The sequence below is a fragment of the Lactuca serriola genome, chromosome 2 (genome assembly GCF_051521515.1).
Source record: "Lactuca serriola cultivar US96UC23 chromosome 2, Lser_US96UC23_V15, whole genome shotgun sequence".
Taxonomy (NCBI): Eukaryota; Viridiplantae; Streptophyta; class Magnoliopsida; order Asterales; family Asteraceae; genus Lactuca; species Lactuca serriola.
In genome coordinates, this window is record NC_136409.1 from 184,483,277 (window position 1) to 184,506,508 (window position 23,232).

General features: G+C 33.5%; 1 protein-coding gene across 1 annotated transcript; it reads right to left on the minus strand.

Annotated features, from left to right (window-relative positions):
* Nucleotides 1-11,614: 11,614 nt before the first annotated feature.
* Nucleotides 11,615-13,779, minus strand: LOC145087684 (uncharacterized protein At5g39865-like). The gene has a single exon (XM_079025708.1). It carries the CDS (start codon nucleotides 13,154-13,156, stop codon nucleotides 11,777-11,779), a length of 1,380 nt encoding a protein of 459 aa, XP_078881834.1. The 5' UTR covers nucleotides 13,157-13,779; the 3' UTR covers nucleotides 11,615-11,776.
* Nucleotides 13,780-23,232: the final 9,453 nt, after the last annotated feature.

The following is a 23,232-nucleotide window of genomic DNA, read 5'->3' on the forward strand; positions in this document are numbered from 1 at the left end:
TCGCTTTTATCCTACCTTGGATAAAAGGAACGGATAAACGTTTATACAATGCTTGCTTGCACTCACTCACCGAATCACACACAACAATATGTTTTATAACACCAAGTTACTAGTGCGTTTACATATTATCAATGTGCAACCGATTCGCAAGATACAACTCACACATCTCGGTTTCAAGAATATAAGATGTTATCGTCTCACCAATCATTCGTGATACAATTCATGGAATGATCCAAGTGAGCGTGGGTTTAATCCAATGCTCAAATTCATATTCATAAGAACTCATGAACGTTGCAGCAAACATTTTCTTACGTCTAATGCTCTTTAGACAATCCACATACCAATTCACGACAGTCTTCATTCATATCTACTTCCAACATATGAACGACTGTGGCCCGTTTGAATAATTCGATTATTCTTAATAAACTCAATTATTCTGGAAGTCAAAACATGCAAATGTGAAACACAAGAATAATACTAATCCCATATGGCCTCAACCCTTTGAGCATAAATAAAACACCTTTTATTTATCACCATATCGATTACTCATTATTTTTTGTTTCGGTTTATCAACTTCTTACTTGAATTACAACACTTGTCCCATGCTCCTAGCATGCACACAATGTTTACCTATGGTTCTTTCTTTGTGAAATAGATCACACTGAACACATTTCCAATCATTCTCATTTCACAACTCCAAATCCTTTTCCATAAGTTAAAGAATATCAAATTCTTTCTACTTATAGAATACGCTAGATTCTAACATTCTATGCAACTTATCCTTTCGTAATTTCACTGCACCAAAGTCACAAAGACTATTGCCAATGATATTACAAAGTCCTCTATCGGAGATTGTTACAAGACAATTCCATAGACGTGATGTCTCTCACTCAAAGTACATTCTTTGAACATCCTTTTGCATAGAAGTTTCTAATCTAGTCATAGATTTCTCAATATTCAATTCCCAATATGGACACACTTCCATATGTTCCATATGACAACTCATTCTTAATAGAATCTTATCTATTCGTAATGATGTCAATATGGTCCATCCAATATGGAAACATTTCCATATTTTCCAATACTATACTTCCAACTACTCACAAGCGACCAATCATCGTCGAACTTTGGATTGTCCTTTGATAGTTGTTTAATTATTTTAGTCAAAACCAATTCTAGTCCCTTTTCCCTCTAAATGCGCTAGACATTTGGGAAAATTTAGAATGGTCAAACATTAAAGCATTCACAATCGATCCTATACCCGAAGCGTATGGGATACGATGCATAATGTTTTATTTGCTATGTTCTCAAAATTCGAATTGTGAAGAGGAATGTCATAATCACAATCAAAATTTTAAGAACACACTATGTACCTTTGACTAAATTTATTAACATTTCTCAACCTAAGCCTTTAGATTTGAAATGAAGCATAATATTCTCTCCCTTAATTATAGCAAAACAACTATTCCATCCTTACAACTTTGCAAAGAATGACTCTTGTTTTCTATAATTAATATTGCCAACTTGCAATACTTTCCTTAATAATCATACAATCATAACATTTATGCTCCCACTATCATGATGATTATTATAAAACATAACACTTATGCTCCCACTAGCTTCGACATGTATTCATAAACATCTTAACTTTCAGAAAAACAATACTTTTTGAATTTCTTAAGTCCATGTTTCTAATACTTAATGCTTTGATAACCTTTTATCAAGGCTTCTTGAACTTATACACCTTTGCCTTCGATAGTTCATATGTGTGTCTAAACACTTAAGACTAATTGCCAAACCTCACAATTCAAATTATGGAAAGGGATACCGTAACCATAATTGAATTCGAGAATGTAATTTTACAATCACTATCTTCTTAAAATCTTTCTTAGTGAAAGCATTTTCTCACAATCATTTTCATGAAGGAGGAAATCTTATGACACTTAGATTTAAACGGTGTATGTGTTCCTATCCATGTGAATTTGTTAAAACTAAAGTTTACGACAAATTCAAACTCATATGGACCAAACTTTCTTAATCTTGATTTCTTGCCTTATGGTAGCACAGCTGCCCACCATGTCTTCCAAGTAGTTAAGCAGCTCACCCTTTCCTATCAATGTACCTTTCATTGATTAAGGTGCTTTGCCTTTTATGCGTTCAAAATGAGAACTCATAGAACTCACATGGATAATTAACTCGACTGGATTGGCACAGAAACAAAATAATGTCAACACGATAGGTTGTAAACCTCAACTCGTGTGCTAGTGATGATCGATAAGTTTTATTTGATTTGTTCTTGAAACCTTTCAAGACCATTAAGACTCCCACTTACTCCTTGACATATAAGATTCTCTTGTCAAAACATTTCTTGACAAATAAATATTCAAGAGTTAGTGTAGCTTTTATCCAGACAAAACACTTCATAACTTTGGTCCTAGTTGGTCTTTGTCTTATCCAAGACATCACAACTTTCCACAATTGATGAATGTTATAAACCTTATTTTTTCACTCGATGTCACAATCTTAACTTTAAGACTTGTTATTGGAACGAAGTATGATTGACTTATTGATTTAACCATTCCTTCAATTATTGATTCCTCTTCTTAGACATACAATTGTGCTAAGACTCACTTAGAGGATCAATTGAGATATGGTTCTTAATCATTAAGACCTATCATAAAGCATAAAAGGTACTCTCCCTTCTTCTTAGAATGGAGAAACTTTTATCTTTCTGCCTACTTGATTCTTCTTATTCGTTCTGCTATTGATTTAAACATTTTCAATCAATGCAGAATTACACTTAATCTTATAAGTATAATCATATTTACTAAACCTTTAGTAAATCATGACGAATATCATTGTTACTCTTATGGTGGACTTGATCAACACACAACTTTGTGTATTTGGTCTCCAAGTCCTTTACTTGACACTTTGTCAACGAATTAGTCCAAATATGAAATTTCTCATTCATCGTGCAACCAAGTTGCATGATTCCAAGTTTCTGTCCAATTGAAACTTGGGCGATGAGAAACTGTCCCTATTTGGTAAATTTTCGACATTTCCATAACTAAGAATCAAATCCATTATTGCTAATAATCCAAACATCAATTTTTCATATACGCCATTGCAAGGATAAATAAATAATATAAAATCAAAATTTATTTTATTGCGGAAAAAAATTTTGTCCTTACAATGCAATTCATTGAAAAACTATGCTAATACATCTTTCTTAGCAAACTAATTCTAACTCTAAGTAGTAGCTCAAGAATCTAATCTTCGAGAAATGCGATCGAAATCCATTCCTTCATGGTTAGATTCTGCTCACTTCTTCCCTTAAGCTTCCTTTCTTTTCTTCGATCCTACAAAACATCAATTGCAATCTTATCACATTATGTATTTAGAATCTAGAATGAAGCTTAAAAGAGTTAGTTAATGGATTTTACCAAAATTAGAGCCATACGTTTCGACTCTCCCATCTCTTAGATCTCTTAGGTAAATGGGGCAGCTTCGTCTCCAATGCCCTTTCTCTTGGCAATAAAAGCAAATTGACTCTTTTGGAACAGAACATGGAACTACTTCAAACATTGCCTTTCTCTTATGATCAAACTTTTCGATCATAGCATGTCTTTCGTTGCCATTGTCTATATCCATAGAGGTCTTGAAGGCAGATTCACCAATCAACTTTGCTTTTCCATTGCGCCAAACCATTGCTGATTCAGCAGCAATAAGCATATAGGTGAGATCTATAAGGGTCACGTCGCGGTTCATCATATAGTACTCTCTTACGAACTCACTATATGAGTTAGGAAGTGAGTGAAGAACCCAATCAACAGCCATTTCCTCACAAACAACGGATCCCAACATTCTTAACCTATCAATGTGTGACTTCATCCTTAGGACGTGTGCACACACTGACTTTCCTTCTTTATGTTTGCTTGCCAAAAGGGCTTGAGTGATCTTGAACTTTTCAAGTCTTTGAACATGTAGGTTAGGGAGAATAATTTGAGGAGGAGGAGGAAGTGAAGTATGATCTCTTGTTCCTCGATCGAATCGTGGAATATCATCTTCATGTGGAATGCTTGTTCCACGGGATTTGGGAAGACCATAGTTGTCGAACTTTGACATCTACAAAACGGGAGAAAATGAATTCAAGTTAGTCGATTGAATGAGTCCTTAGCAAATCACCCAAATGAGATACTAAGGCTAGGACCCAACACAATATTCTACAACTCGGGAGAGGGATGCAGTAACCCTAATTGCAGAATATTTGGAGGTAAGTGAATAACGATTCACTAATTTCCACCATGAAAAACAAAAAGGAATTTAAGTTTTAAATCTATGAAAACTCCTAGATCCTTTGAGATTCATTGAACTTTCAATGGCATGTTTAAATCTCGATATGCCCCTCTTGTTTGTGACTGGGATGCCGAGGATCACAAAGCGGGTGTGAATAACCATGCAAACTTACATGGTGCCCTCACATGTTACAATCATCTATTCGATGTGCCGGTAAACCACACACGCTCCACCGAACTATGACAAACATTGAGTCACCCTTTGCTACCTTTGCTTAGAATCATTTAGTGTGCCGGTAAACCACACACGCTCCACTAACGTCTTTGCAAGGGCACAAAGTGTAATTTCATGGAATTGCATCAATTCATTTTTGCCTAAGTAACTAAGATTGGGAATTTTATGAAAAAATTTAGTTACTTTAATAATTCATTATACTTATAATGGAAGGTTTCGTCCTATCCTACTTGTTCGGTTAACGACCCTCCACTAGTCAAGAGTGCGGTGGGTAAGAGTGGATACCCATTCAATCGTCATTTTATAGGCAATTTCCTTAAACACCCCTTATAGACCAGCTTCGTGAATGAGGCCTACTAACGGTAAGACTGACTTTTACTCATACATATATATAATTTTAGACTTTTAATGTTATATATATAGTATAGGGTGTATTTTACACTTTTAAAATATTAGGTGGTCAAATTTAACAATTATACTTTTAATTCAATTAGATTGTAAACCAAAACTTTTATGGATTTATTAAACTTCTTTTAATTATACACCTTAATTAATCAATAAAACCATAAGGGTGTGATTTGAACTTTTTCAAAACTATACTAGAGTTTTAGAATTTAACATTCCTAATTAAACTTTTAATCAACTTTTAAATTCCAAAACTTGAGGGCAAGTTTTGAAACATTTCAACACATTAGGGTTTAGAATTTAAATATACATCAAAATTAAACCATTTAATCAAAATTTAAAGTCCAAAACTTGAGGGCAAGTTTTGAAACCTTTTTCAAAACATTAGGGTTTTAACTATTTAAATTTCAAAACAACAAAACTTTTGGGTTCAAATTTAAACTATAAAACCTAAGGGGGAAATATGAAACTTTTCATAACAACAAGGATCAAATAACAAATAATCTAAATTAACAATTAATCACATAATTATCCATATTTGATTTATTTAATGATTTCTTGCAAAACAATTTATCAATTTAGTCAAAATAATTAATCAATTATCACATAAGGAAACAATTATCTTATTAATTGATAAATATCTTCAATTAGATCAAGAATATAGTCAAATATATCATAAAATCCGATTTATATTGATCTAATATGATAAGGTAACTATCCATAAGCAAAAACAGCAAGAAATCGCTAAGATATCCCCATCTGACGAGTTGACTCATCGAGTCAAGCTTGGACTCGTCGAGTCTGCATGGACTCGGCGAGTCCAGCCTCCAGAAGATCAAAAATCAAATTTTTTGAACATGTAATGCATCAATACAATTGAAACCAATCTAGGCTCTGATACCACTGATGGGTTTTTGGTCATAAGACATCCTATGTGCTCATACAAACCCTAATGCTTGGATCTAGGTTTCTCTATTGTACATGCAAGTTATCCAAGACTATAAACCCTAATTCTAGCATATGGAAATCGATATTAACATATAATTAGGTTTAAGATGTTACCTTGATTGTTATGTAGTAATAACAATCCCAATTCCTCCTTGAATTGACTTTGGAAGGCTTAGAGTCACAAGTGTCACTCCTCTAATGGCTCACAAACACCATAAGCAAGAGGATGAAGAGGAGAGAGGATGGAGGCTGCCAAAACCGTGTGAAAAACTTAGCAAGAAGCTTAGCCATGTTTTTGGTCCTTAAGGGATCTATATATAGTGAGGCAATTAGGGTTATCTAACAAGGAAACCCTAATTTAGTTGCTTAAGCCCTAAGCAACCCATGGAGCCCTTTCCATAAGGCCTTGGACGATTTCCTTATGGGCTTCCCCCATTGAATTCATCCACCTTATGATATAAGGCAATCCATGGCCCAAATTGCAATTATCTTATAATTACAATTCAGTCCCTTAAGTTTAATTAATCTCTTTTAGTCACAAAAACTAATTACCAATTAATTATTGACTAATATTAATTAAACAATATGATTTCTCCTTTAATATATTATTCTCATAATATATTAATAAATCATATTTAATCCTTTCTCTCCATAATTCATCCTATCAAGTTGCTTTGGTGAAGGCAACCCAAAAGGACCATGCACCATCGGGTCAAGTACATACCAAAATAGTTGTGGACTTAGACACTAATCCAACAGACACTCGCTGATGGTACTATCTGTTGAAGGTGAAGCTAATCAACTAGACCCTGACGCTGATGACTGAAGCTGAAGTTGATCTCCAGGTGTTGAAGATGATGCTCTAATCTGATGGGTTTTGGTCATAAGACATCCTATGTGCTCGTACAAACCCTAATGCTTGGATCTAGGTTTCTCTATTATACATGCTTTGAATCCAAGACTATAAACCCTAATTCTAGCATATGGAAATCAATATTAACATATAATTAGGTTTATGATATTACCTTGATTGTTATGTAGCAATAACAATCCCAATTCCTCCTTGAATTGACTTTGGAAGGCTTAGAGTCACAAGTGTCACTCCTCTAATGGCTTACAAACACCATAAGCAAGAGGATGAAGAGGAGAGAGGATGGAGGCTGCCCAAAACGTGTTCTAACCCTAGAAAAGAAGTTTTTTACATTTTTGAGCCTTAAGGGTTCTATATATAGTGAGGCTATTCGGGTTATCTAACAAGGAAACCCTGATTTAGTTGCTTAAGCCCTAAGCAACCCATAGACTCCTTTAATCAAGCCCTTGGACGATTTCCTTATGGGCTTCCCATAAGAATTCATCCACCTCTTGATTTAAGACAATCCATGGCCCAAATTGCAATTATCTTATAATTACAATTCCAGTCCCTTAAGTTTAATTAATCTCTTTTAGTCACAAAACTAATTACCAATTAATTATTGACTAATATTAATTAAACAATATGATTTCTCCTTTAATATATTATTCCCATAATATATTAATAAATCATATTTAATCCTTTCTCTCTATAATTCATCCTATCAAGTTGCTTTGGTGAAGGCAACCCAAAAGGACCATGCACCATCGGGTGAAGTACATACCAAAATAGTTATGGACTTAGACACTAATCCAACATAATCAGCTTTTGAAGTGTTGGTGCTGATATCCGAATCTGGAGAAGATCTAATTTGATACATTCTTTTTATACCATATTAGTTTATATGTAGATTAGATACAATCACTTGATTAAAGGAATTCACTAGATTAGATTAGTATATATACAACATTAAGGTGAAACCCTAATGTTGTGAGAGAGTCTTGTACACGTGTTGGAGTCGTAACCGTCTTTGTGACAACCCATTTTCTTGGTGAAAACAAACTCTTCCTTGGTGAAAGAGACAATTTGGAAATACACATAGAATAATCACACAACATAAGCATATAAACATTCCTTGGGCCCCTCCCGGCATCGGACCCTAATCCGGAAAGCATACAAACATTCCTTGCGCATTTCCCGGCATCGGACCGCAATCCAGAAACATACAAATACATACACATGCGAGAATCACGAAGACATCAAGCATACAAACATTCCTCGGGCATCGCCCAACATCGGATCATAATCAGAAAAACATATAAACCTACATCAGGCACCGCCCGGCATCGGACTGTAGTCCGGAACACATACAAATACAGACACATGCAAGAATCATGAAGACATCAAGCAAATAAACATTCCTCAGGCATCGCCCGACATCGGACCAATATCCGGAAATCATATAAGCATACATTGGGCACCACCCGACATCGGACCTTAGTCCAAAACATACTAACATGAATATATGGGTCAGCATTGGTGCCTTCGACCCGTTCATACAAGAGGAAAACTAACACGCACCTAATGACACACACACACACAACCAACCACGCGGTGGCAGGAGGCAGCAAATGGTGGCAGCCACCACCTCATGGTGGTGGCGGTGGGTTTCCAGCCAGTCATAAGCTGAGGGACCGGTAGTGGGCAATCTAGTCTTATGTTATGGACTCAGGAGCAAGCCAGTCATAAGTAGATGACCTAGGAGGGGGAATCCAGTCTTATGTTGTGAGCTCAACGACAATCCAATCTTATGATGAGGCTCAGGTGTGCATACATTATATATGTATTGTTGTGTGGGGTATTTTGGGGGAACTCACTAAACTTTGACTTACAGTTATGGATTCAAATGTTTTTCAAGTACTTATCGGGTTGTGAAGGCAGGACTGTACACACGGACATCAACGATTTTATGATTTGAGATTCCATATTGTTTTTCCTTATAACTCTGATTTTGAATTATGGTTTATGAACAAATGGTTTGACTATTAATGTAACTTATAAAAATGGGTGGTTATTCTATTTCAAAACTGAAAATTTTTATTCTAGAGTTTGGGACGTTGCATAGTGTAAATGATAATGTTATTTTCCTTTCACACTGACCTCTACTAAGCTTTAAAGAATATTTATGTAAAAAGACAACATTTATTTCTTTAACTTTTGTTTTGGGTTTGCGAATTAGGTCATTGACACAATGATTAGCAATCCAACTCGGAGTTAACAACGACCTGAGGCTATATTTTCGTGCATAAACATGTTTCTTTTCTAAGGATTTCACTTTCCAAGTAAGTTTATTTCCCATCCAAGATGCCCAACTTCTAAATGGACACTTATTCTCCTCAGTTTTTTGCCACAACATATTAATATCCTAAAACAATCACACTTGGAAACCCTCAATTGGTATCCATTAGCCACCACATAATTTGTTAGACAAAAACTTTAATTGTTCCAGGCTTTCGTATTTTTCCAAGTGTGGTTCCATTTTATTCGAAGGTATCCTAGGGTTGTGTACAAGGGATTGGACCCTAATTCCCTGATCTTCGTCCTCCCCTTTCTCAAATTCTTCATGTGAAGGGGTCCATTCATTATCATCATATGATATTTCAAGCAATTACATATCTTCCTGTACCAAGTCATTCAAAAAATGATCCCATATTGTCTTTGTCCATTAAAGAAGCTACGTACTCATCTTCATCAACATCTAAAGACAACCCATAAATATCGGACTCGTCATATGTGCCATTCAAACTCTTCATATCAACTTAGTCCTTGGTATTTAAAGTTGAATTCATTACTGTTAATTAAAGCCAACAAGTCTGGATCAAATTTCAAGTCGATTTCAACAAACAACAAAATAACAAGGCAACATACAACAAAATAATGAAATCGTACATGCTAACAATAATACATAAGGCAAGGAACTTAGATTTGAAGTCGATTTCAAGTTGACGAAGTGTTGAAACTGATTTTATCGCCCAATTCCACAACTTTCCCTCCTTCACGTAAAAAAAAACCATTTTTTTTTTACAAAATCAGATTTATTGTAGGTTAAATGAGGGTCGATCTACTGAAGGGTAATCCACGTTGACTTGTTAGAACGTGTAACCTAGGGTTATCGGATAAATTAGATAGTTTAAAGGGTTTGGAAATAAAAATGGTTCATATGTTCAAAATAAATAAAATAAGGGTTCTTTTAAGCAATACATAGAGTTTTTATATGGGTTTTCCCTTTTTTTTTCTTCTTCTTTTTAATTTCACACGTCCAACTACAGCATAAAAAACCATTTCATGGTGTTAAAAATATGTTTAAAGATTCCTACCACATAAAAATTTTATTTTTTTGTATTTTGTTAGGTGCAACCTATAAATAATTCTTTTTCACTGTAAATATAGACTAAAGATCATTTTTTTCACAAATTAATTGGTAAAAGAAAATTTTGGTTTTCTTTTTAAATGAGCTCATTTAGATTATTTTAAAAGGTTCTGAAAAGTTGATCATGACTCCAATGCTTGTATTTGACATCATGTTTTAACAAAATGTCGTCTTAAGTAATGTATGTATATAAAAATAAATAATAAAAGAAAAAATATATATAATTATTAACTATATACAATTACAAACGTGATTCATATCTACTTATAAAAGCTTGATGTTTTATGTTGCCACCAAATCATGTCTAACATTCTTTAGAACTTTATGATTTGATATCTGTTACATATATATTGTTCCAGTTTGACAGTTGAAACTTAAGAATTTCTTAGTTATTTTTAGAAAACCTAAAATATTTTATTATATCTAAAAATAATTTATGAAATTAATCAAAGTTGTTTTCTCTTATGCCCGAAGTTCTCAACTCCAACCAAAATAAATTCTCAACTCCAACAAGAGTGACTAATAATTATATCCAAAATTCTCAATCCAATCAGAATGAAATTCTCAACTCCGAGTAGAATGAAAGAAGCTGGAATTTAATATCGACTGTTTTCAAGCTACCCCTTTTCATATAAAATAAAAAAGCTTAGACACAGCCTGTTCCCACCTATTACTTGTTCATCTTGAAATTTTATAATTTAAGTGCCTGTTTTTCTGCATTTCTAATCATTGAACTTTATCTATTTCAACATTAATAAATTATAAACACTGTAGTCATGGATACCAACCACTTCACTTTTTAGGGTTGGTAATAACTACTAATTTCGGATTATTACATACTAATCCTACAAAAAGACTAGTAGGTTTTCAACTTATAGAAATATCAATTAACCCAACGACTTCTCTTATTTAAAAAAAAATAATTATTATTATTATTACTGTCTATTTTTAAAAATCTTAAAAATGTGCTTCGTCAAATTTTAAAATAAACCTCAATATGTTGATTCAATAGTATTATTATACACTATACCAAAATTTAAATATAAAAAATACACAAGCATCCCACTTTGAATGATGGAACGTAACTTCATAAGTGGAATCATCAGTATTTATAGAGATCATGAAAAATGTAAAATCAATGTTGATGAAAAGTGATATTGTATTTTGGTTGGCTTCTATGAATTCAAAGCAGATTAGATATACATTGAAAGATCCGAAAATAAAATAATTGTTTCCTATTTCAGTGATATATATTTGATATATGAAATTTGGAAGTGCTTAGTATACAACACAAATTACTATGTATTACTATGTATAAAGAAAAAAAAATTATCTAGTACAAGTAAGCTGCCATTTCATATATCAAAACAAAACATTTAACCCATCATTTATTTTGCACAAGTCAAGAACACGGAAATTCTTAATAGAGTTTCAAAATCGACAATAACAAGTAAAACTCACCTCTCTTACATTAAAAATGTAAAAAAGAAAAAAAAAATCAATACAAAATGAAAATTTATAAATCTTGTTTTCAATATAATTTTTCATGAAAAAAAAAAAACAAATGCCCCACTATACAATCAAAAATTCATGAAAAATTGTCACTGTGAAAGTTAATCACAACAAACTGGACATCTAATTAATCCATTTTCATTGCAATCGGGGCATCTTTGAAACCCATAATCATTTTCTTCTTTTTCTTCATCATCTACTTCATCATCATCAGATTCATCGTCATAATAAATCTTACAGCTACCAGAACACGTCTCACATGGTAAAAATCTAATATCACCGCAAGCCTCACAGCCACCAACTCCACCACCACCGACATAGCCACCGCCATCCATCATTTCACAACTTTCCAACGCCTTCTCAAGGTGCCCATCTTCATGTAATCGCCGGATTTCAGCAGCACCACCAATACATTTATTTCCGATGAAGACTTTAGGCAATCCACCACCAATAAAACCACCTAATAATTCTTTCAATTCCTCCTTGAAACCCGAATGCATCGATACATCACGCTCGTCAACACGAACTCCGGTTGCCTTTAAGATGTGTCTGACATGGCAGCAATCCTCGTACGTCTTCCTAACTCCTCGTAAGCTAGTGAAGTACAAAACTAACTTTTCTTGGACACGTGGAGGACTGATGTTTTTACCATCACCGAAAAAGCCGTTTTGTAAAGATTTCTTGGAATTCGTTATGTCCAATGAATCATCATCACCGTAGCCGTCTGAGGACGGCGGATCCTTCTCGTCGATCGATGGCTTTAGGTGAAATGGGTTCGCCGGAGGTAGCAACTCTAGTGATTTTCTGAATGAAGAAATTACCTCAGTATCAAAATCCGATGCCACCGATGTGTCGTTTGAATCGAAAAGGGAATTCGAATCTGAGGAGTTGTTCTCTGGTATTGGTAGACATAGTGGTTTGCCGGAGATTTCAGTTTGTCGATCTTGTTCTGAGAATTCTGTTGTAGATTCACCGAAGGATGTAAAGGAATTGGGATTAACATGAAATGAGAAGCTACGGATGTGATTCGCGGCGGATTTTGGTCGGAGTGGGCTTGTATCATCCAAACCTTCCATCAATTCCCACGCATTGATCGATTCCGGCTCGCCGGGAGGCGTTCTGATGGGTGTTCTGGGGATGATTTTGGGGATTTTTTCTTCGATCATCTTCGACCATGTCTTGGCGTCAATCACGCCGACTGCAAATTCGTTACTTTCCTTATCATGTATCTCATTTTGTCGGAGAGGATCTTGATGAATCTGAACGACGCCTGGATTCTTCGCACTGCGAGCCTCATTGGAGTTCGATGGATCGAGCTGAAGGTATCCGAGAGTGGTGGATTTAAGAGCAACGACATGGTAGCTGTCGCCGTCGCTCTGAGGCGGGTGGTGGACGTGCATTGAATAGCTTCGGGTAATCGGAGCACATGGCCCTTTACAGTTCCGGCACACCGGTCGTTGCTTCGATGTCGCGCAACCCATTTTTACCAAAATCCCACCAAAAAGATTGAAAACAGAATCAAACGCAGATAAGAACACTCTGGAATTATGTATATAACGATTAAAGTAATGAAATTGAACAAAATCTTTCTGTGTGTGGATGTGGTCGTTGATGATAGGTGGATAGAAGATTAAGGAAAGAACATTCCCCAATTCGAATGAAGAAAATGTAAAAAATACTCAAACCCAGAAGATTCTAATCAACCCGGATCACCATATTGATCTGCATTAAAGAGATAAAAAAAAAAGTGATCGATCAATTAAAATTGTGTTTATCGAGTAAACTAAATCGTAGATTTCATTCAAATCTAACGAAACCCTCGTGTATATATTATAGGATAATAATTCACACTCCAAATTACAGATGAGAGTGAAAAGATATTCAAATGTAAAGATGAAGAAAAGAAATTGGAGATTATGAAGATGAAATAATCATCAAGAACTGGTGGGAGAATGAGTGGTGATAACAACACTCCAACACCGGCTTTAGCCTTCTAAGTCGTGGGGAGCATATCAATAAAAAAATATATATTGATAAAAAAAATATTTAAAAATAAAAAAACACACACAGTAAAACACCTTAAAGTGTGTGAGATAGAGGAAACGTGTAAAGCGGGAATTATTCCATAAAAATGACTCTTTCCTTTCTTATTTCTTTTACAAGCACCCACTCACCCGCTAAAAGGGACGATCTTAAAGGGTATGAAATGATCGTTTTCTTCTACACCCCTACTTGCATCTTCTAAGCGCGTGCCCTCACGATTAGGCCTATGTTTTTCATTTACACCGATTACGTTGACATATAGATTGTATGATGTTTGAAGTTTTACCTCTCTTTGAGTGATTAAAGTTATTTATAGCAACTCACAAGCTTTAAATGAATACTTTTAGAAAGGCAAATCATATTAAGGCGCGTGACAATTTTGTTTTTAGCAATATGTTACGGAAGTCCCATTAGAATGAGACACGAGATATATGTTTACAGTCAAGTCTCCAACAGAAATCAGTGTCCTAGATAACCTCTTGCATGTTAAAAAACAAGTACCTTCAAATAAGTCAAAAATAACATAGGGAATAGGTCTAAGGCTAAGAGTATAAACTCATTACCTCTTATTTTTTTGTTGACCACCTATCATCATTTCATTTTTCACCGTCATCCTCTCATCCTTCAGTCCTATGAAATGGTCACATTTCACTCCTCTCAAAATATACATCAATAGGATGTTGTATCGAAGAATAATGTGAAACATGAAAAAAATAAAAGAGTCACGTTGCTTTTTTCTTCCACATGAAACTTCACTACACCACCACACACCAGACAGTGTGGTGTTCACTGCATCACCGTGGTGACAGGTTACCTCATCGTTGGGTGCGGTGTTTGTATTCAGTTGGGACTAAGTTAACAATAAAACAAAAGCTAGAATAATCGAAGTGTATGTGTATGAATATGTGACCCTCCACATAAGACATGTAATTAATAGTTTTATTTTAAAGTATTTAAATCAAGGTAAATCATGTCTTTCTTATCTTTTTGTTGTAGTTATCTATTAAATATTTTATTTTATATCTCATTTGTATAATATTTAAAATATTCTAAATTGCGTAAATCAATTTGCAACGTAGAATCGCACCCTTTCATTTATTCACTTCCTAACAAGATTGGTTTGATATTAAAAACATAAATACTCTATCGCTTTTATAACACATCATTGCATGTTGACTGACGGTTTTCCTTTAATATACAACCTCACATATCGTATTGTTGACGTTTTCATTTTGTTTATGCACGCAACTGAGTTGTTATCTATATTGAATCACCGATATCTTTTTCAATTTTTTTACCAATTTTTATTTATATATTTTGAACGACTAACATGCCACCTCAAAATTGAATATATCATACTAACGGTCACCAATAAATCACTTTGATGGTCAGGAATGCCCAATCTTTTATTGGTTTATGTTCACCTAAAAATCTTTTGTAGCAAATGGCTACCACTTGATGGTGGGGGTTTTCTTTTTAAAACTATTTCAATGTTGTAGTTTTATATTTTGTCCTCCTTTCTTTATCCAATTTCTTTGTAGTGAAAGGTGATCGAAAACAATGTCTTTATTGAAATACCAAAAACACCTTTCACTGTTTCGATCCTGAATGTTGATTGATTATCGTGGTTTGGAGCACTAAGATGATGATTGTGTTTAAAAGGGGTTGATTGTCACATGGATGGACCAAGTTGGAATTCTTTCTTTTTGTTTGTAAATGAAGTGGTGGTGGGCAGCACGAGTGGTTGCGGCGCGTGGAACTTACAATATAAGGAGCGGCTCAGGTTTCTAAAGTCCTCCGACGGCCGACGACCCTTTGAAAAGGATCCGTGATATATAAAACTTTTGCTTATTTTAGTATTTTACATGTTCAAAATTGTATCCATGATGTATAAATTAATAAAGTAAACTGAAGAAAAATAAAAAGAACAACGGTCTAACCAAATTAAAAAGAAGAAAAACAAAAATGATCACATTTTTAATTTATTTTGTTTGCACCACTCAAAATATTTTAATAAACTTGACTGATGTGAAACCAATTTTTGCTACGAAATTGCTTTTTTAAAGTTTGACCAAAAAAAACTTCGAGAAATTTAATGAAATATCATAACAACTTCGTGATATATATATATATATATATATATATATATATATATATATATATATATATATATATATATATATATATATATATATTTGAACCAGCAAATACATATATACTAATCTACTCCTAAACTAACACATAATTTCATCTATGTTCACGACGGGACTTGAACCCTCGACCTTAAAGAGGAAGGACACCACCTGATATATGACGTCTTTATTTTTATTAGCTTTTTAAGAGTTTTTTTATGATAGGCATTTAAAAAATATTTTCGCAATGTAATTTTTCAGTGATGTAAATACGGAATATGTACCCATCTTATGTATAAAACAAAACGAAAAATGGTTATTTGTTATAGAAAACTTCCTCCATTTTAATCTCCTTTTTTGTGATTTTCTCTCGAAAAAATAATTACAAATTAACGAGTATGTTAGACAAAATTTGTTGTGGTTGCAAATTGTTATCGTAAAAACCAGCTATATAAAAATGTTTAAAACAGTAATGGTAATTATAATTTGTAGCTCTGAAATTATAAATTTACATAAAACGAGAACACAAAATCTCAAACACTTTTTGTAGCTGCAAGTGCAACACTCGTAATCCAGAAAATAACAATCTCAAAAACATTTTAATTTAATTAATACATGTTTCGTCCATGGGTTAACATTATAAAAATCTTCATGTTTTCATGTTTTTGTTGGTTTTATGTGAAGTTGAATTTTATTTTCATTTTTAACCTTATATTTTCCAAAAAATATTTTTTTATCTTTTTATCGGTGATAACAAGTTTTTTAGGTTATCATTATATTAACTTTGCAAAAAAAAAAAAAAAAAATACCCTTAAGTTTATTTTTTTTTATGTTGTACACTATTTTTTTTCATATTATACGTATTCATGAAAATAAATCTTATTTTATAAATAAAAAAAATATTTTAATAAAAGAATATATTTATTCTTCTATTGACAAGTATCATACTATTAGACATTCTCATTATTATTATATGTCATATATGTCATTTGTCAACCTAATAGTTATCTATTTCAAATTTTAAATTTTAAATTTCTCACTCTAGTTACATTAAAATAATAATTGATTCTTCCTTTTAAATTTTAAATTTCAAATTTTCTCACGGTAATTATATTAAATTAATAATATTAGATTAAAAAATAAAATAAAATTAATATAAATTATAAGGTGATATAACTTCAAGTATTTATTTAAATCAACGATTATAATTTTATATAATTAAAAAGATAAATTAAGTAATAATTTATTTAAAATAATTGATTAGCAATTGATCTTTTAATATAAAAGTTTAATTAATTTTATAATTGTGATTTTTAAGGGTTATAATATATATATATATATATATATATATATATATATATATATATATATATATATATATATATATATATATATAATTTCTTTGATCTTTAATCATATAAAACTCTAAAACGTTAAAATATATTCCCGTTATCATAAGTAACAATTTGCATTACGGTAACTATTATACTTTTCTAATAAGTTTTTGTACTGTTTATATTTTATAATTAATTTGTGTCGTTATTGAATATGGATGTATAGCCTGCCTTTTGGTTTCCCATGAGGGAGGTCAGGGGTTTCGCTCCTTCTGGTCTAACTTTTTTTTTTTTTCTTGTTTTACAATTTTGGTCGATGTTTAAAACTGTTACGACGAAAATTGATCCAAATCTTTACAAATTTGCACAATTTTTTATCCCACAACTTTTTTTACATGTTTTCAAAATCTTAGTTTTTTAGAAAACTGCTTTCTTTGTTAAACTTTTATATAGATTTATTGATAATATATAATTAAAAAAACGATACACTTACAAAAATTAGTTACTTACAGTTAAAGTTGAAATTAAACCTAATTGAATATTTGATTTGATGTATAATTAAATATTTTCGTATTTTCGAAAAGGAAAAGAACCTACTAAATGCCCCCGTAATCACTGCAAGTAGCTGTCTGGTGGTGATGGCGTCCCACGTGACGAACACGTTTGCAATCGCTTTCCCTATATTTCCAGAAAGAAAGTTTCTCTTTCCAGGCCCAAAACTCATTTTAGCCAAAGTTTTAAATTAATAAGAATAAGATTTATCAATAATCTTGCATTAAAGCTTGTAATTATATATGTTATTTATTGGGAAATTCAATAATTTTTTTGGGGGGTTTTTAAAAAGTTATATTTTTTTTATTTTTCAAAATAACCACGTTCTCCGGAATGGGTTGTTCTGGATGATATTTCAACTAATTTTCTAGTTGGTCGGTCGATATCGTTGCTTCCGGATTATTCCGGAGTTTCCATACGTACTCTGAATTATTTGAATTTCAAAATCCGAAATTCGGACCCTCGACTTCATTCTGGATCTTACACCGACATTCCGACATGCGATTCCGATTCAAATCTCCGACACGCAACTCCGATATGAAATACGACCCCTACGACTTGATTATTTTACGAGATGTTCTTCTGTCTAAAAACTTAGTTTGCTTGTTTGTATAACATGATTAGTCACCGAGAACTACTGTTCCAGAATTTGTAAAATACATTCGGAATAAATTGAAAATGTTCCGGAGTTTTTAATTAAACATGTCATTGTAGTAGTACCAACCTAAAATTAATTTAGATGTTTAGGTATTGTTAGTTTACATCGAAATTTAATTGTTCCAGAACATATATTTTCATTCTCAAACCCTCTAGTACGTTCAGAACGGGAAGAACTACTTTAGAACATGACAAACTGGTCTGGAACACGATGAATAGGTCCGGAACTTGTTCGAAAATGGTTGAACTGGTCTGGAATATTCCTCATTTTTCATTATAACAACTTTTTTATTTGTGCAGCATGGTAAGTTTTTTTATGCATCCATTACACTATCTTGTAAACCCAAAATCGGCGGGGGAATTCATTCAACATTGAAAGACAGACCGACATGCGTTACCATGTTCCGAAATTCTTGTTTTGGTACGTGGTTAGACATTCCTAATGTAGTTGGGGATCCATTGCTTCTACATTATGTCTTTGTCAACAAAGTTATCACGGACCTCCAAAGCGAAGCAGAGGAAATGGTTTTTAAGATTGGGTTATGAGCTGTCTTTCAGGAAGAACAAATTTTGTCTTGTTACCGGCTCTCGTTTTGGACTTTACTTTCCTACATCTCGTTCCGACGCCGCCTTTCGTTCCTGTGTGTTTCCTAGGATCCCGAGAAATTTCAATGTTAAACTAGACGATGTGAGGAATGTGTTTGAGCATTCGCTTAATGACTTATCAGATGAGGATGTGGTACGTATATTTCTCTTATATATGTTAGAGAAAGGGTTGAATGGATTATAATTAAGGTTTATTAATTAGCTTTAGTAATATTTTTTTGAAATTTAATTGAGAATTTTTTATGTCGCATATATCTGTGCGGGATGGTAATTTGGGATCAATTGTACTCATAGTTAATTACTGGATTCAATAGGGTTGACAAGCATATACATCCAGTGAAACCGAAAGAGAAACAACCTCAAAAAATGACCTACACCTCTAAATGACTTTTTATACATTTCCAAGGTAATTACATGATTAACAATTTATTATTATTTTTTTGTTTGCTAACATTCTAATAAATGATTTTTTCAGATATGGATTCTTGAAACTTTTCCTGTGATCAGTTTGTTTGGTACACGACAAGAGAATGTGGTCGCTCGGGTTGTTGCAAAGTCAAAACGGAGGCCTTTACAAAAGATTCGCTGCAACCGGTTTATAATAATCGATGACGTATGGTTACTTATATATTTTAAGATTTTCTTTTATATGTATAATTTATGTTTATTTATAGTTTTATAATTTTGTTAGCAGGATAACAGACTTGTACAGAAGTTTGAGCCGACAGAAGCTGAGAGTCGGGCTGAATGGTGGACAGAAGCTGAGAGCCGACATAATTTTGCATTGTTTTTAATTAAAAACTATTGAACCGTAGAGGCACTTATCATGCAAGATGTTGGTACCATAGAGTATAATGACATATGGGAGCATGATTATGGGTCAGGCACACCCGAACAACCGCTGAATCGCGACCTTGAGCAACCTTCTCCATGTATTCAATCATCTGATCTAAAAGAGATTCAAGGGGATGAATACAAAACGTCGGCGGCAACACCTCTTTGGCGTTCTTTACACCAAAAGGTTATGTCCATATGGTATAAGTCCCCATGGATACAAATGAAGAGGAAATGTGTTGCACGACAACAACCAGCACCGTTGGAAAATCTTTTAGAGCCTACTGCACACACTCTATATAAATAACAGGATGTTTTGTTGATGTTTGCTCATCGTTTTTTGACCGGTATTGCGACGATTGAATTTTGGACGTGCTTATACGCGGATAGTCACGCAGGATGGTTGGAATGCGATGTAAGTTATATAATTAAGTGATCATTACATGCTACATTTCTAATAACAATACTTACTTTAACACAATTTTTTGATTGTAAGCACATCATGATGTGGATCTCATTGTTGGTAGAGCGTAGAGCGGATGATGCTCGGCGGACAGTTGTGTCGACAACTTTCAACACTGATGTATTTGACTGGTGTAATATGGCTGACGGATTGTTAGGTGCATTTCATGCATTCATTTTGTAGTTTTAGTTCATAAAAGTGCATTGTATTTAGATTTAAACTCATGCATTTTGCATATTTTTCGGGACTTTTCATGATGCAATTCCATTCACACACTTTTATGATATTTCAGGGATTTTTGAAGGTTGGATCTTGATGGAGGAAGTTAAAAAGAGTTGGAGACAAAGTTTCAGAAATTTTGGAGCATTGAAGCGAGAGAATGAAGAAATAAAGAATTTGGCTTCACAAGAGTTTACACGGCCGTGTAAATGGCACCCTTTAATTTACACGGGCCGTGTAAATGTATATACAAGAGCATTCTACTTCGAAGGCCTGGAAGGATTGAGCATTCTACTTTTCTTGTTTACACAGTCGAGTAAATGGCACCCTTTAATTTACACGGGTCGTGTAAACGTCTCGACTGTTTTTAAAGAAGTTTTACTCTCATATAATTCGAACAATCAATTTAGTAGGAAGTTAGGTCGGATTTTGGCAGAGAGAAGGCGATTTTCAGAGCTTTTGGAAGTAGATTAACACTTGGAAACACTTTAATTTCCTTTATGTAAGTCAATTTGAAGTTTAAACTTGTTTGATTTGTAGTTCAACCTAGACATGTGTGGCTGATTTCATTATCATTTCCGAATCTGAATTCTTAAGTATGTGTTGTTAGGTTGTAACTTGAATTTGATTTGTGTTTAACATCTAGTAATCTTTGATTTGATCTTAATCATGTGTTTGGTTGGTTCTCTTTTTCACTTGATCAATGAATTAGGGTTCTAGTCAATCCAGTTAATCAAATTATGAAATTCGTATATGTTTTATGATTTGAGGTTAGTAACACACACTTACTTGGTTGTAATTAGATCAAAATTAGTGCAATTAAAGATTAAATGTTTATATTCCCAAGCTTAAGAGGAATGTTAAACATTGTTGGTAATTAGTGCAAGAACTTAATGTCATTTAATGATTTGATGCAAGAACTTATTTGAATTGAATCAATTAAATGAAGTTTTATTTGAAGAATTTGTTTTGAATAAAATATTTTTGCCAATTTTGGATATTAGAGTTTATTAATATCTAACTTACCAACCTAGATTGAACATGAGTTATAATCATATTACATCTTTCAACATAATACATGTATAAGAGTCAGAATCGGAAATGTACTTCTTTTACTGCGTTTTGTTATCAATCTTTCTTATTTATGAAGTTTAATTCAAGTTTAAACACAATCCCCCATTTTAATATTATTTGTATATTGTGTGAAAATATGGCAAGATAAGAAGCCCTATATTCCTGTGGACCGACCCTGCTTACTCTATACTATCTTTAGTATAAGAAATAGCAGTGATTTGAGCTTTATTAATATTATTTTATCCAATTATTTGTTGGTTTGACAACCAAACAAATTGGCGCCGTTGTTGGGGATACAGTAGTACTAATTGTTTATGCCAAGATCTTTTCGCACAGGTACACCTATACTGGTTGATTTGGAGAGAGAAATCTGCTAAACAAAGAAGGAAGCAAGCCAGACTTTTAAAGAAACAACAACAATCTGGAGCTTCTTCATCAAATCCATCAACCACATCCTCTCCAACATCCAAAAGTATCACCCCACCATCTTCACCTATTCCTATCATGGCAGACAACCATGGAGGAAATCAAAATCCTCCACATCCACCACCTGAACAAACTTTTAGACAATGGGCCACTCAAGATGTCACCCAACAACCTTTATGCATAAATTACCCTGCAACAATCAACTTTGAACTCAAGTCTGGACTCATCCACTTGTTACCCTCATTCTGTGGTCTTGAGAATGAAGACCCACATAAATTCCTTAAGGAATTTCATGTTCTTTGTGTGGGTATGAAGCCGCATGAAGTTACAAAAGATCAAATCAAGTTAAGGGCATTCCCTTTTGCTTTACAAGATTCAGCCAAGGAGTGGTTATATGACTTACCACCGGGGTCAGTCACAACATGGAATGAACTTGCAAGGATGTTTCTGGATAAATATTTTCCAGAAATGAGAGCTTCAGCTTTACGCAAAGAGATAATTGGTATCAAGCAACAAAAGAGAGAAGGCTTGCATACTTATTAGGAACAGTTCAAGAAATTATGCTCAAGATGTCCACAACATGGGATTACATAATATCAGTTGTTGCAATATTTTTGTAAAGGAATGTCATCTTGGGATAGGAGATTACTCAATGCATCAAATGGTGGATCTATAGCTGATAAGACTCCAAAAGAAATCAGAGTTCTTATCAAGAACATGGCAGAAGAGTCCAAGCATATAGTCCAAGAAGAAGAATGGTACAATGATGCACCAAGAGGAGTGAAAGAAATTTCTACCCCAAAAATTAAAAGTCAACTTTCTGAGTTGACTAAGGTAGTAATGATGCTTGCAAAGGACAAGGACGTGCAACCACCAACAGTTATACCTTGTGGAATTTGTACACAAGTTGGACACCCTACTGATATGTGCCCCATGTTACAAGAAGATGTAGAGCCAGTTCAAGCTATGGGATTTTCAAGTCAACAACAAGGGAACTTCCAGCCAAGAAGCAATCCAAATTGGCATCAACCTAATGCCAATTTTCAGCCAAGACCACCACCTTATCAACCAAGACCCCTATTTCAAAATCAAATGCATCACCAATGATGTGTGTTAAACAAACTAGTTTTAATCCTACTAACTTAGACACAAAATAAACACACGAAAGGCAGTGTACCTATCGATTAGTAATATAGTTCAAGCTAGTAGGTATCGAA